The following is a 12540-nucleotide window of genomic DNA, read 5'->3' as shown; positions in this document are numbered from 1 at the left end:
TTCAACGTTCAACAATAACTTGTATATTCTACCTGTGGATAAGCTCCTTTAACATGATTTTGTCAATTGGGAATAGGGAATAAATTACAGACCAAGGAACGCTATAAAGTTTACGCTCAACCTTTCAGTCGAAACATAAAACGTAAAGTTATGTGCATAACGTTTCGTATTCAAAAAAAGTGTTATCGTTAGTGTTGCAGTGATTAAGCTGTTTTAAGAATACATGTTCACAAAGTGAAACCTTTAACTCCTTAACCAACATTTGGTGGACTTATGTTTGGAAAGCCATGATCTCTATTTGGATGTCTTGTTTGGTCACTTTCTCGTCGTTACGGGTATGAATTGTTTCAGTTTGTTCAAGTTATTTCAATAGGTCATTCTTAAAAAGATATTAACAAATTGTCGATATTTTGAATGGCTATATTTTCTTTCATGCATTAATATGTTCTTTCAAGATCCATATCTTTATCGTATACAATTCCAGGTGTATACAGTAGCGGACACAATACCTGTGTTAGACACTCTAGAGAGAATTGCCATCTTTGGGACGGATGCCTCCACTGACTGTATGTAAAATAAATTAGTGTTGTTGATATATTACGTTTCTGCTACAGCGTTTTGTGTGTTAATTGCGTTTGCAGAAATTGATTTGAATCTTAAATTTATTAACATAATTCAATAACCGCGCGCATTCCTAATTTCTTTTTTTATAAATTCCATCCTCTTAAATTTAAATATTTTATTTATTTATTCTCAACTACTGAACAAAGATTTGTTGTTACAAATAATTTGTTTTTCAAACACTTAATTTCAAATGTGTATATTATTGATACCAAATGCACTTTTAAAAATGGTCATTTATAGCGAAATCCTATAGTTACAATACACATAACCTGTAAATAAAAACAGAAGTGATTTGGTTATAAATCTTTATTTCCCGTAACGAAATACTCAACATCCCGCCCCATACAGTTGCAATCCCGTCGATGCATCTGCTGATAGATGTTTCACGTTTTCAGTTCCGGTTGTTTTGCGTTATTATATAACCATATAACATTATTACTGATCTGCATGTGAATATATTGTTAACGTTCTCAGTGCCGGAATACCAGTCGGTTGTCGTGCATCTCTTGAACGGAACGGAACATTCCGACGTCGACGTCAAGCAATTCCGGAAGCGGCCGCCAACACTGCAGTACCGAGTGTCGTTCGGCAACGAAACGTTCACGATCAATCTGCGAAAGAATACGAACATGATTTCATCGGGTAATATATATGAGTCGGACTCTTGAAAAACGGAACTTAACGCATGCGCGTAAAGTGTCGTCCCTGATTAGCCTGTGCTGTTCGTACAGGCTAATTATTGATGACTCTTTCCGCCTAGACTAGATGTTTGTTTGCACGTAACTAGTTAAATCAATATAATCCATCAAAGCGGAAAGTACCTTCCCTGAATAGACTCTGCGGACAGCACAAGCTAATCTGGGACGACACTTTACGCACATGCATTAAGACCCGATTTCTTAAAGCGCGGCTAAATTATGAATAGCTCCATAACAGATAAGTGCGAGATTAATGATGACACTCTATATACACTCTAACATCCTATATCTGAGTTTAAATTTTAATATCAGTTCAACAAAATCGACTATTATCAGAGGGGGTAATCAAGTGATAGTCAAGATGGCGACGTCCATGCTGAGAAAGTTATTTCTCGCTGTTGTATACACTGAATTACTTTTGTTTTAAATGACGCTCACTTTGCAGCCCTATCAGTAAAAAGTTGATTAGCGTTAATTTCGTATTTAAATTTGCTTTATATCTCGACTTTACACCCCGCAAATATTCTTTAGTTGAGGACTAATTAGGTCATTCCGCTAAAATATTTCGCAGCGAGTAAAGTCGAAATATAGAGCGAATATTATCATGAAATACACGCCAGTAACTTTCTTGCTAATATAGCTGGAAAGTGAGCGGAATTAAAAAAAATAATACAAATAATAAGGGGTTAAAAACGGCAAACAATACCGGCCTATGCATGGACGTCGCCATCTTGATAATCACGTGATTACCGTGTGATTATATACTTTAATTGCTAAAGTAGTTTTCAGTGGCCATCTTAGAAAGTAAGTCAATGTGCGTCTTGATATTTTATCTATTTGCAATCTTGATCAAGATCGTTTTATTATATTTATGAAAGGGACAAAACAACAACAAAGTATGCAATTGATATTTCTAACAAATTATCTCGATTGCCTAATACTATGCTGTTTATGCTTTACTTTTATACATGTTCAAGCTATCATATTTGGGCATCACCATGCTCAACAGTTAGTTTATTCCATAATCCAACCAAAAACAATATATGATCCGCGTTCTGTGAAAAGGGGGTTTATTGCATGTGCGTAAAGTCTCGTCCCACATTAGAATATGCAGTCTGCACAGGCTAATCTGGGACGACACTATATATGTACGCACATGCATTAAACACCCTTTTCACAGAGCACGGCCCATATATAATTATTAAAATCAATATTGGTTAAATGGCCGATTTTTCATACTAAACCTCAGTCTCTGATAAAGTTGAATAATCTGTGTGTAGTCTGGACATGGTATTTTCTATTTCCCTTCGCAAGCTGCATCATTCGGAACGTAAACGTATGTGCGTAAAATGTTGTCCCATATAAGCACGTCACGTCCGCACAGGCTAACAGGGACGACGCGACTTAACTGGATTTGTGTCTACTATAAATGCACAATTCCATAAAAGAGGAAAGTGCCGTCACCGCGAGGAATTCACAGGCTAATCTGGGATGACACTTTACCCACGTGCATTAAGCCCAGTTTTTCCAGAACGGGCTAAAATGTATTTGCAGGCTGCATCATCCGTCAAGTGAACGGAAGCGGCCACTCAACGGTGAGACCCTGCATGGAGCATGACGTCACGTGCTATTACACCGGAACTACCAGCGCCCACAACGACTCCTGGGTGGCGGCCAGCGTCTGTGGAGGGCTGGTAAGGCCGTGTGGGTCGATGACATAGGGAACGTGTTTCATTGATTTTGGGTCATAATGAAGTAGCAGATAAGGCGTCCCTCTTTGATGTCCCAGTTTAAACCACATCTCATGAGCGATCTTAACATATTTCGAAAGAAACCACGTACTTGTTTTTCCCAAGATAAAGATTCGGAAGTATATTCGAAGACACAGGATCTTCATTAAACTGAGATAGAATCCAATAAGTTGAAACAAGTTTCAGTGCAAGAATTGTTAACTTTAAGGGAGTGGGCGTAAATCAAATACATGTACTAATTAAAATAAAGTGAAATTGTCCTCTTATTTGATGTTTTTGTTGCGATGTCGATCACTTTTAAAGAAATGTGATAAATAATCCTTTTTTTTTAAATAATATTCATTCAGTTTAAAGAAGTTTAACAATCCTACGAATATAGAAAATGAATATAATAAAACATCAAATTATGTATAATTCATTTGTAAACAGAAGCGAATCTTATTTCTTGTGAAAATATTTTGAAAAGAAAATATTGTTTCTTCACAAAAAGGGATGCTCAGTTTTTGCAACACGAATCACCCTCTTTAAACATTTATTTTAAGGTCAAAAGCAACCATAAACAAACATGATTGTATTCCAATATTGAACAAAAAAGATGTTCTCTTCACAGAAAGGGTTGCTCAGTTTCGGCAACACGAGCCTGTTCATATACCCCATGAAGCGGACATCGGATCAGACGTCAACGTCAGCATCGCCCAATCACGTGATCTACCGTTACCAGGGTGACAAGCACGTGTGCAAGACGGAAGGTAGGATTACGCACACTTAACATATTACACTGTCCATTCAAATATCGTTTAAAAGAAAATGTCGGCGGTCTTTATTTAGTGGTGACTTAATACTACAGTAAATACGCACGTTAATCACGGTTTTCATATGTATGACTCTCGTTTTTGATTGTTTTTGCCGATTGAAAATCGAAGTTTAGCGATCACAATTCGCTATGATATTATATGGAAACTTTCTTATTGAAAAGATAAAACTTGTTGATGCAAGAATATTTTAATAATGAAATAAAGAGAACATAATACGTTGCTCAGCTTTGATCGGTGTTTGCCGTTTGCAGACGACGTTACCGATATACTCTATCCCACTTCTCAGGCACAAGGGAGGCACCAGGGCAACGAAATGAAAACCAGGTGATATCACAGGGCTTATGTTTCGGTTAAGTTCAGACCTTAGTGTGTCAGCTGTATCCCCTGTATAAATTGAGCAGTGCTCTGTGAAAAGGGGGTTTAATTTATGTGCGAAATGTGTCGTCCCAGATTAGCATGTGCAGTCCGCACAGGCTAATCAGAGAAGACACTTTCCGCTTAATGGTATTTTTCGTTTACAGAAAGTCTCTTCTTAACAAAAATCCAGTTTAGGGTGAAAGTGTCGCCCCTGATTAGCCTGTGCGGACTGCACAGTTTAATCTGGGGCGACACATTACGCACATGCATTAAACCACCTTTTCACAGAGCGCGGATCATATATTTATAGTATACTAAGTATTTTTCATAAAAGTCACTGTGCGAGAAGCCCATGAATGTTTGTACCATATAAGATGCTGTATTTCTTATTATTTTTTCCAAATCTAACACACCAAAAATAGATCATTTTAGGCGTGTATCAATAATACCAGTCGACGAAGGAGCGGCATATAATTGAATTAAAAATGTTTTACACGCAAAACAATCATCCAACGCAATTCAGCCAGTGTGAAACATATGACATACTTGTAGACACTTGACATCACACAATGCATGGTTGACGATACCCTGAAATAACAGCAGCGTTCATAATTCTTACGACAACATACACTTTGTCTCAGTTACAAATAAATGACTTGGTGTGAAACTGTCGCTTCATTTAAATAGCTCTATGTGGAATAAAATAGATCTCAATGATTGTTATAAACAAAACAAACCTACAGTTTGAACAGCCTCATTATAACATTTGGTCCTTAAAATATCTTGCAATAGACCGATCGCAAAGCTGTATGACGAAATACACCAAACACTGGACACAACACTAGGCACGAAAACACACACATAATAATCCTTACATAATATCCGTAGTAGAGCTATACTGCATGAATGCTGAAACCTTGTCTTCTATGTTCTTGCTTATGTAATGTCCTCTTGTGTGGTGATTATCTCTATGTATAATTACTAATTCATCATGTCTGACTGACAACGTAACTAAAACAACTTACGTAATCCAAACTTTATTGCAAAGAAGATTACCCATACACGTTATAGTTGTTCTATTTTTATTATTTGTTACTAGAATTAAATGTTATTTTGCCGCAATGAAGCAAGTACAACTTTTTTAATGCGTTGGCTTTTTTTACCGGTTAATAAACAAGACACCTTAGTCAAACCTTGAAGTTATAGTTTTTGTATCTTCTATTGATAAACTATTTGTTTCTTTAACAATAAGTTTGTACATTGCCAGTTGTTGGTACATTGCCAGCTGTTTGTACATTGTAAGTTGTTTGTTGTGATCATGTTTCCTTTCACGCTACAGGTACATAGAGGCGGGGATCGTTGTCGACCCTGTCATGGCGAGATTCCACAACGACAACATTCTCCAGTACGTCTTCACTGGCTTTAACATCGTAAGTGATTGTACAGTACGTCTTCACTGGCTTTAACATCGTAAGTGATTGTACAGTACGTCTTCACTGGCTTTAACATCGTAAGTGATTGTACAGTACGTCTTCACTGGCTTAAACATCGTAAGTGATTGTACAGTACGTCTCCACTGGCTTTAACATCGTAAGTGATTGTACAGTACGTCTTCACTGGCTTTAACATCGTAAGTGATTGGAAATTATATTGGTTGTTTGTAGGGCTAGTCAAAATTAGATAAATAACGTGAACTTTCGGGTTTTTCGGGTCAGTGTTTAAATAAGTTTATACAAAAAAGACAGCTGCATTTTATAACGCGATTCCTTTATCGCAATAATTTGTCGCAGCAATCAGCAGTTAATGTATTATAGATATAGTATAATTAATCAAATATTGACTAAAATACTGAAACATGTATTTATTTATTACTTATTTAGTATCGACCAAATTTTGAAAATTGGGTTTAATACATGTGCGTAATGTTTCGTCCCAGATAAGCCTTTGCTGTCCGAAGCCTAAATACATTTTTGTCAAGAACAGTCTTCTGATAAACGAAAAATAAAATAAAAGCGAAAAGTGTCGTCACTGATTAGCAATTCATTTAACCCCCTTTCGAATAGCGCGGCCCAACTATAAGTTTTGTATAGAATTAAGATAATTCATTAAACATTATTTACTTGAGAGAACGATACAAACCACAGAAACAACTACATATTTTCAGCATCTCATAAAGTTTGTCTTACTTTAATGTGAAGGCAAAGTAAGAACTTATTAAGATTTGCTTTACAAGCAGCTTCCAGTTTAAGTCGATTAAGAGTTTCAAGACAAGTTCCGTTTCAGAAATTCGCCATGTTATTTTCAAACATATTTTTACCATGTTTCAGCAAACCAAACATAAACTAACATTCGTTTGGTGCTTGCATTTTCTAAATTTGGAAATGAAAGCGACTCTTACAAAAGCTTGAGAATACACTATGACACCACATATTTAATCCAACTACAAATAAACCAAGCGTATTCTCTTTCATGAATTAGCGACACGACCAGGTAAAGTAGCCAAACCTTTGTATCGGCTCCTCAAGTAATTTTTGGTCCCGCGAAACCGTTTTATTTTAGTATCAATTGTAGTAAAAGCTGTTTGTATTCTTAATCAAATCTGTTAGTACGTTTACATTTTGATTTAAAAAAATGTTTTCTTATTGATGATAAAATATTCGTATATGGCTGTTTATTAAGATGTTAGTACGAATCTAAGTATAACTGTCGTTTCCATAACGAGTTTCGTATAATTCGTTTAACCATTTCCCCCATTAGAAGCAAAGTGTAAATAGCTTTTGCAACCAGCATAAAACCAGAACAGCATGCGAGTAACTCGCCGTCTGTTCAAGTTTTATGCTGTTTGCTGTTGGAAATAAAAACCTTTAAAGCTTGAATCTAGTAAGAAAAGTCTTAAATTAATTTTAATTAATTTTTTCTAAGGGACTACAAATGCGTAAAAATATGTATCTAAGAGGTAAAGGGTTAATGTATGTCCGCGTTCCTATTACGAGATACGTTAGTAGCAGTTGTGGATTGCAATGTTATATACGTAAATCGATTTGGTAACGTTAATATAATATTTTTAACTTGTCAAATACTAGTTTGTGTTCAAATGAGTTAAAGATATGTTTTCCATAAATTTAATATCTAGAAATGTTTTCATGAGATCTTACATGACTTGTACATGTTATTATTTGTTTCAGGCGTCGAAGTTGTTCGCAGACCGGTCCATTGGCACGTTGATGAAACTCTTATTGTCAGAGATCATTGTGTTCAACTCGTCCAATGTAAGTAACTTTGTTATGGAGGCCCGTTAAAGCCATGGATGTTGATCAAAATCGTTAAGTCAGAGACAGTTGTGATCGTCCAATATAGGTCAATGTTGTATGGTGTACCATAAAATACATTATCGTTTATCAAACTCGTGATATCCACGATTGTTGAGTTCAACTCGTCCAATACATGTGAGTGAGGTACGGTGTCCGTTTCATGATACCGTTGTTTCTATAAAAGTCGCATATGAAACAAGAGGGCCTTGTTGTCCCTTAAGTGCTTACCTTTTATCAAAAAACACCAAATGCCGAAGATTTCACTTGATGACCCATGTTAAACCAACTAGACGCAGATTCGAACTTGTACTATATATATTTCTAAAATAAGAAATATGTTGTTGTTTTTTCAGCAAAATTTATTCCCACATGCCACTTTTATATTTGTTTCAAAATTTTGCTTTAGATTTAAGGCGCATAAACAATATTCTGATACATGAAGGACCCATAATTGAAGTACGGCTAGATATCGTCAAGATTTACAATCTTACCAAGTTTCATTAAGTTAAACTCATAAATGTGCTTTAAATAGTGTTAACGCATTTTGAAGAGCTTACCAAGTGACCAAAGTGTTAAAACATGTGATCTATATCCAAAATTGGCTAGATATTGTTAAGATAAATAGAGATTATTATGTGAGTTTTGGATAACGATCAAGTTTATCATAGAACCATGTTAGCGCGAGGCTTGCCGACGAAACTCACATACTATTCTATTTATCCTATTTTATCCCAGTACCAGATGACAATCGATAGTATTACAACGATCGTATAAACTTTAGCTTTATACTATCACTATTTTTAGAACAGATTTTTTTTTTAAATTGGAGAATATTTTTGTCAACTACGGAAAGATAAAATCGTCACAAAATGCGATATTTTATGATTATTAGGCAAGCTTCGCGCTAACATGATTCGAAGCATCGCATGATAAACTTGATCTTAATCCAAAGCTCACATAATAAACTATAATTTCCTCTCCGTTTCCATTAATAAATATCAAACATCGCATTTTTGATGATGTTTTTTACGTAGTTGACAAACACATATTCTTCATGTTTTGGTAAAACCCATTTCTTATCTAAAACTAGTGATATTATAAAGCTCAAGTTCATACGATCGTTCTTATACTATCGATTTTCATCTGGTAATAGGATACAAATGCTTACATATTTTCATCAAGACTGAGTCATTTATATGGCGTCTAGTGTTAACAAGTTTTTCAAAGTTTCAATTTGTGACCTGGATTTCGGAAACATGTAGAGAGTTTTGTTATTTGCCTATTGTTATACGTATTGCCAAGATAAACATTTTTACCATCAATATTGAGCCAAACATGTGAGCTTTATAGTGGTCACGAGCTAAAACTTGACGATATAAATCTGAGCCGTGCTCTGTGAAAAAGGGGTTACATTTAAGTGCGCAAAGTGTCGTTCCTGATTAGCCTGTGCAGTCCTTACAGGCTAATCAGGAACGACACTTTCCACCTTAACCGGAGTTTTGCTAAGAAGAGACTTTCTGTGAACGAAAAATACCATAAAAGCGGAAAATGTCGTCCTTAATTATCCTGTGCGGACTGCACATGCTAATCTGCGACGACACTTTCGCACATGCATTAAACATCTTTTTCACAGAGCACGGCTAATTTTGTTATCAAATTTAAGCCGGTGGCCTAGCTTTTGGACAAACATGACACAGAAACGCACTCGGTCTTGGTCCTGTTAAAATTTATTTTTTGATCAAGATTGATCAATAAATGTGGCGTATGGAGTGTTTAACAGCTTTTTGACTAGGTCTGAAAAAATAAATGTGGCGTATGGAGTGTTAACCAAGTTTTAGACCAATGTTTATCAATAAATGTGGCGTATGGAGTGTTAAACAACTTTTTGACCAGGATTGAAAAATGAATGTGGCGTATGGAGTGTTTACCAAGTTTTTAAACAAGGTTGATCAATAAATGTGGCGTATGGAGTGTTTACCAAGTTTTTGACCAAGGTTGATCAATAAATGTGGCTTATGGAGTGTTAAACAACTTGTTGACCAAGATTGATCAATAAATGTGGAGTGTGGAGTGTTTACCAAGTTTTTGAAAAAGGTTGATCAATAAATGTGGCGTATGGAGTGTGTTCACCAAAGTTTTGACCAAATTTTTCAATAAATGTGGCGTGTAGAGTGTTTACCAACTTTTTGACCAAGATTGATCAATAAATGTGGCGTATGGAGTGTTGACCAACTTTTTACCAAGATTGATCAATAAATGTGGTATGGAGTGTAAACCAACTTTTTGACAAATATTGATCAATAAATATGGCGTATGAAGTGTTAATCAACTTTTTGACCAATATTGATAAATACATATGGCGTGTGTAGTGTTAACTTACTTGTTATGAAAACTGTTCGAAATCGAACTTGGCCTAGATAGGGTCAAAATAAACAACCGGAAATATTTTCATTCGGTTTGAGCAACAAATGGGGCTTCTCGTGTGGTAACGAAGTAAACTGGAACTCGTACCCCGGAAACCGCATGACGCACGAAGACAGACGGACGATCATATACTGAGCTCAATAGCTCACCTTTAACACTTTGCGCATAAATTAGCTAAAATATACGATTTTGCCACGTTTGAATCGCTTTGGGTGTTTCACTTTTGCGGTGCGAAACTACAATGGTATTCTTTCAATTTGATTGCTTATGGCTATTCACAGAAAGTGTTTAAGATGCTATTGATATAAATATAATTATAATTTTACAGAATGTATTTGCAGGGTTTTGACGTGAGTAACACAGCTTACGCTGAGAAGGTGTTTTGAGATACTAGTTTTATAATGTATGACTTCACAGCTATTCACAGACTGTGTTTGCAGGGGTTTGGTGTTAGTGACACAGCTTTCGCTGAGAAGACAGAGAACCTGCTATTTATAGAATGTATGACGTCGCAGCTATTCACAGAATGTGTCTGATATGTTATTTATAGAATGTATGATGTAATAGCAAATTCACACGATGTTTCACAGGTGTTGGTCGTGAGTGACACACCGGACGCTGAGAAGACAGAGAAATGTGTATGTGATGCTATTTATAGAATGTATAACGTAGCAGCTACTTATATAATGTATTTGCAGGGGTTTGATGTGAGTGACACAGTGGACGCTGAAAAGACAAAGAACAGTTTCTGTGAGTGGCAGAGCAAGCATCACACGCTGAACAAAACTGACGTTACCATCCTTTTAACACGGTTTGGATATTTTGTTTGTCCCCCTATTTACGTTTGTAAAGGTCTTGGTGTAACTAATTGATATTTTTTTAGAGTAAAAAATTAACTAAAATTAAACGTAAACAAAGATTTTCCGTACTTTAAATGAAAAAGAAAACTTTTGAGAACGCATGTCTTTAGTCGGTTTCCGTTGTGCAGGAAATTAACATGTGTTGTCTAGATCTGCATGAACATACCATAAAGCCCCCCCCCCTCCCCTACACTAAACAAACAACGAGTGCATACGTTAATCTTTATTCCCAAATTTAGAAATGATATTGAATATGGCGCCAATGACAACGGGAAGTCCACGAACGGCCTTGCGTTCCTCTCTGGTGCGTGTAAGATACGAGAGAAGTGTGCCGTCGTGGAAGATACTGGGCCCGTATTCGGTCTCACCCTGGCGCATGAAATAGGCCACCTGTAAGTGCAGCACACGTATTAGAGTAAGGTCACGTGGTACAAAGTCTTACATACACAGTCGAGTGATGTTTTTTTTTCGCGTAATGGACTCTTGGATTTTCTCCATATCGTGTCATTTGTATTTAGCATGGAAACATTGGTATCCATTTATTGAATTTTAATAAAGAACATTAATATTGATATTTCGTTTCTCAAAACAAACGAATATATTTATTAAATCGCAGTATCGGCATGAGCCATGACAACACAAGTGATAACCACTGTCCTCCCGCCCTCATGTCCGCTTACGGCAATACTGGGGCGGATGCCTTCCGGTGGTCCAATTGCAGCGCCAAGGAACTCTTCAACAACATTAGGTATTATGTTGAACAGTGACCGAATAAATCCACAATCTGTGTCCATTTTTTTTACAGGCAAATCACTGAGTATGTCCGTCAGTTGTGGAGGTACATATTGAGTTCGCCCCTCTGTACTGCAGATTCATTTTTGTGTGTGACTTCCTTCGGTATTGATGGAACAATCTGAAATTCTCTGTATTACTGGAATACTTTGACTTCCTTTTAACTTGTAGGTACAATCTTGGGTGCCTGGAAAACGCTACAGTGAGTGGAGACGTTGACATGATGCACCTGCATGGCTCCAAACTCGTCATGCTGCCTCTACCCGGCATGGTGCATTACACTGACTTCTCTCTGTATTGTAGGTACAATCTTGGGTGCCTGGAAAACGCTCCAGTAAGTGGAGACGTTGACATGATGCACCTGTATGGCTCCCAGCTCGCCCCGCTGCCTCTACCCGGGATGGTGTACACAGCGGACGATCAGTGCCGTCTTATGCTTGGTGACCACGCCTACTTCTTCTACGTAGGTCTATGATTGACCTTATGTCCAATCTTGATTGACAAGATTGTTGCTAAGGAATGACATTTTTTGTACAACTGTATACTTTAAACAAGCCTTGTTCCCAGATAAACTACATGTTATTAAAAATCATCATTAACTACGCAGCGCTTTCGTATCGGAGGACCACCAGTTCACTGTTCAGTCAATCTGAGCAATGCTTTCATGTCGCTTATAATGAAAATAGATAGATAGATTAGTTTGAAAAAGATCGATGCTAATCTATGTGTTCTGGATGCTGAACTTTGTTTTCGCTTTTTTGATGACTTTCGCAGAACACAGAACATGACCCCTGCAAAGTGATCGCCTGCCACACCGATTGGGGCAACTACTATTACTCCCAGCCTCTAATGGACGGGACGGACTGTAACAACACCCGAACGGTAATACATCAAACACGACTCTTCAT

At 36.8% G+C, this 12540-nt stretch overlaps 1 protein-coding gene across 3 annotated transcripts in view; it reads left to right on the top strand.

Annotated features, from left to right (window-relative positions):
- LOC127837782 (A disintegrin and metalloproteinase with thrombospondin motifs 7-like) overlaps nt 1-12540 on the top strand; it is a 34305-nt gene continuing 21765 nt past the window's right edge. Inside the window, exons 1-13 of one of the 3 annotated variants that reach the window (XM_052365156.1) lie at nt 1-335; nt 485-566; nt 1099-1266; nt 2877-3016; nt 3684-3822; nt 4140-4212; nt 5585-5675; nt 7431-7514; nt 10679-10791; nt 11080-11232; nt 11457-11588; nt 11936-12095; nt 12407-12514. In XM_052365156.1, coding sequence (XP_052221116.1) covers nt 288-335; nt 485-566; nt 1099-1266; nt 2877-3016; nt 3684-3822; nt 4140-4212; nt 5585-5675; nt 7431-7514; nt 10679-10791; nt 11080-11232; nt 11457-11588; nt 11936-12095; nt 12407-12514 — 1491 coding nt within the window. In that variant the 5' untranslated portion in view covers nt 1-287. Of the gene's footprint in view, nt 336-484; nt 567-1098; nt 1267-1989; nt 2127-2876; nt 3017-3683; nt 3823-4139; nt 4213-5584; nt 5676-7430; nt 7515-10678; nt 10792-11079; nt 11233-11456; nt 11589-11935; nt 12096-12406; nt 12515-12540 lie in introns of those variants that run through there. The other 2 variants (XM_052365157.1, XM_052365158.1) reach the window with 2 other exon arrangements.

The sequence above is a fragment of the Dreissena polymorpha genome, chromosome 7 (assembly GCF_020536995.1).
Source record: "Dreissena polymorpha isolate Duluth1 chromosome 7, UMN_Dpol_1.0, whole genome shotgun sequence".
NCBI lineage: Eukaryota > Metazoa > Mollusca > Bivalvia > Myida > Dreissenidae > Dreissena > Dreissena polymorpha.
Note: the sequence above shows the minus strand (reverse complement) of the source record. Positions and strands in the feature narration are given on the sequence as shown.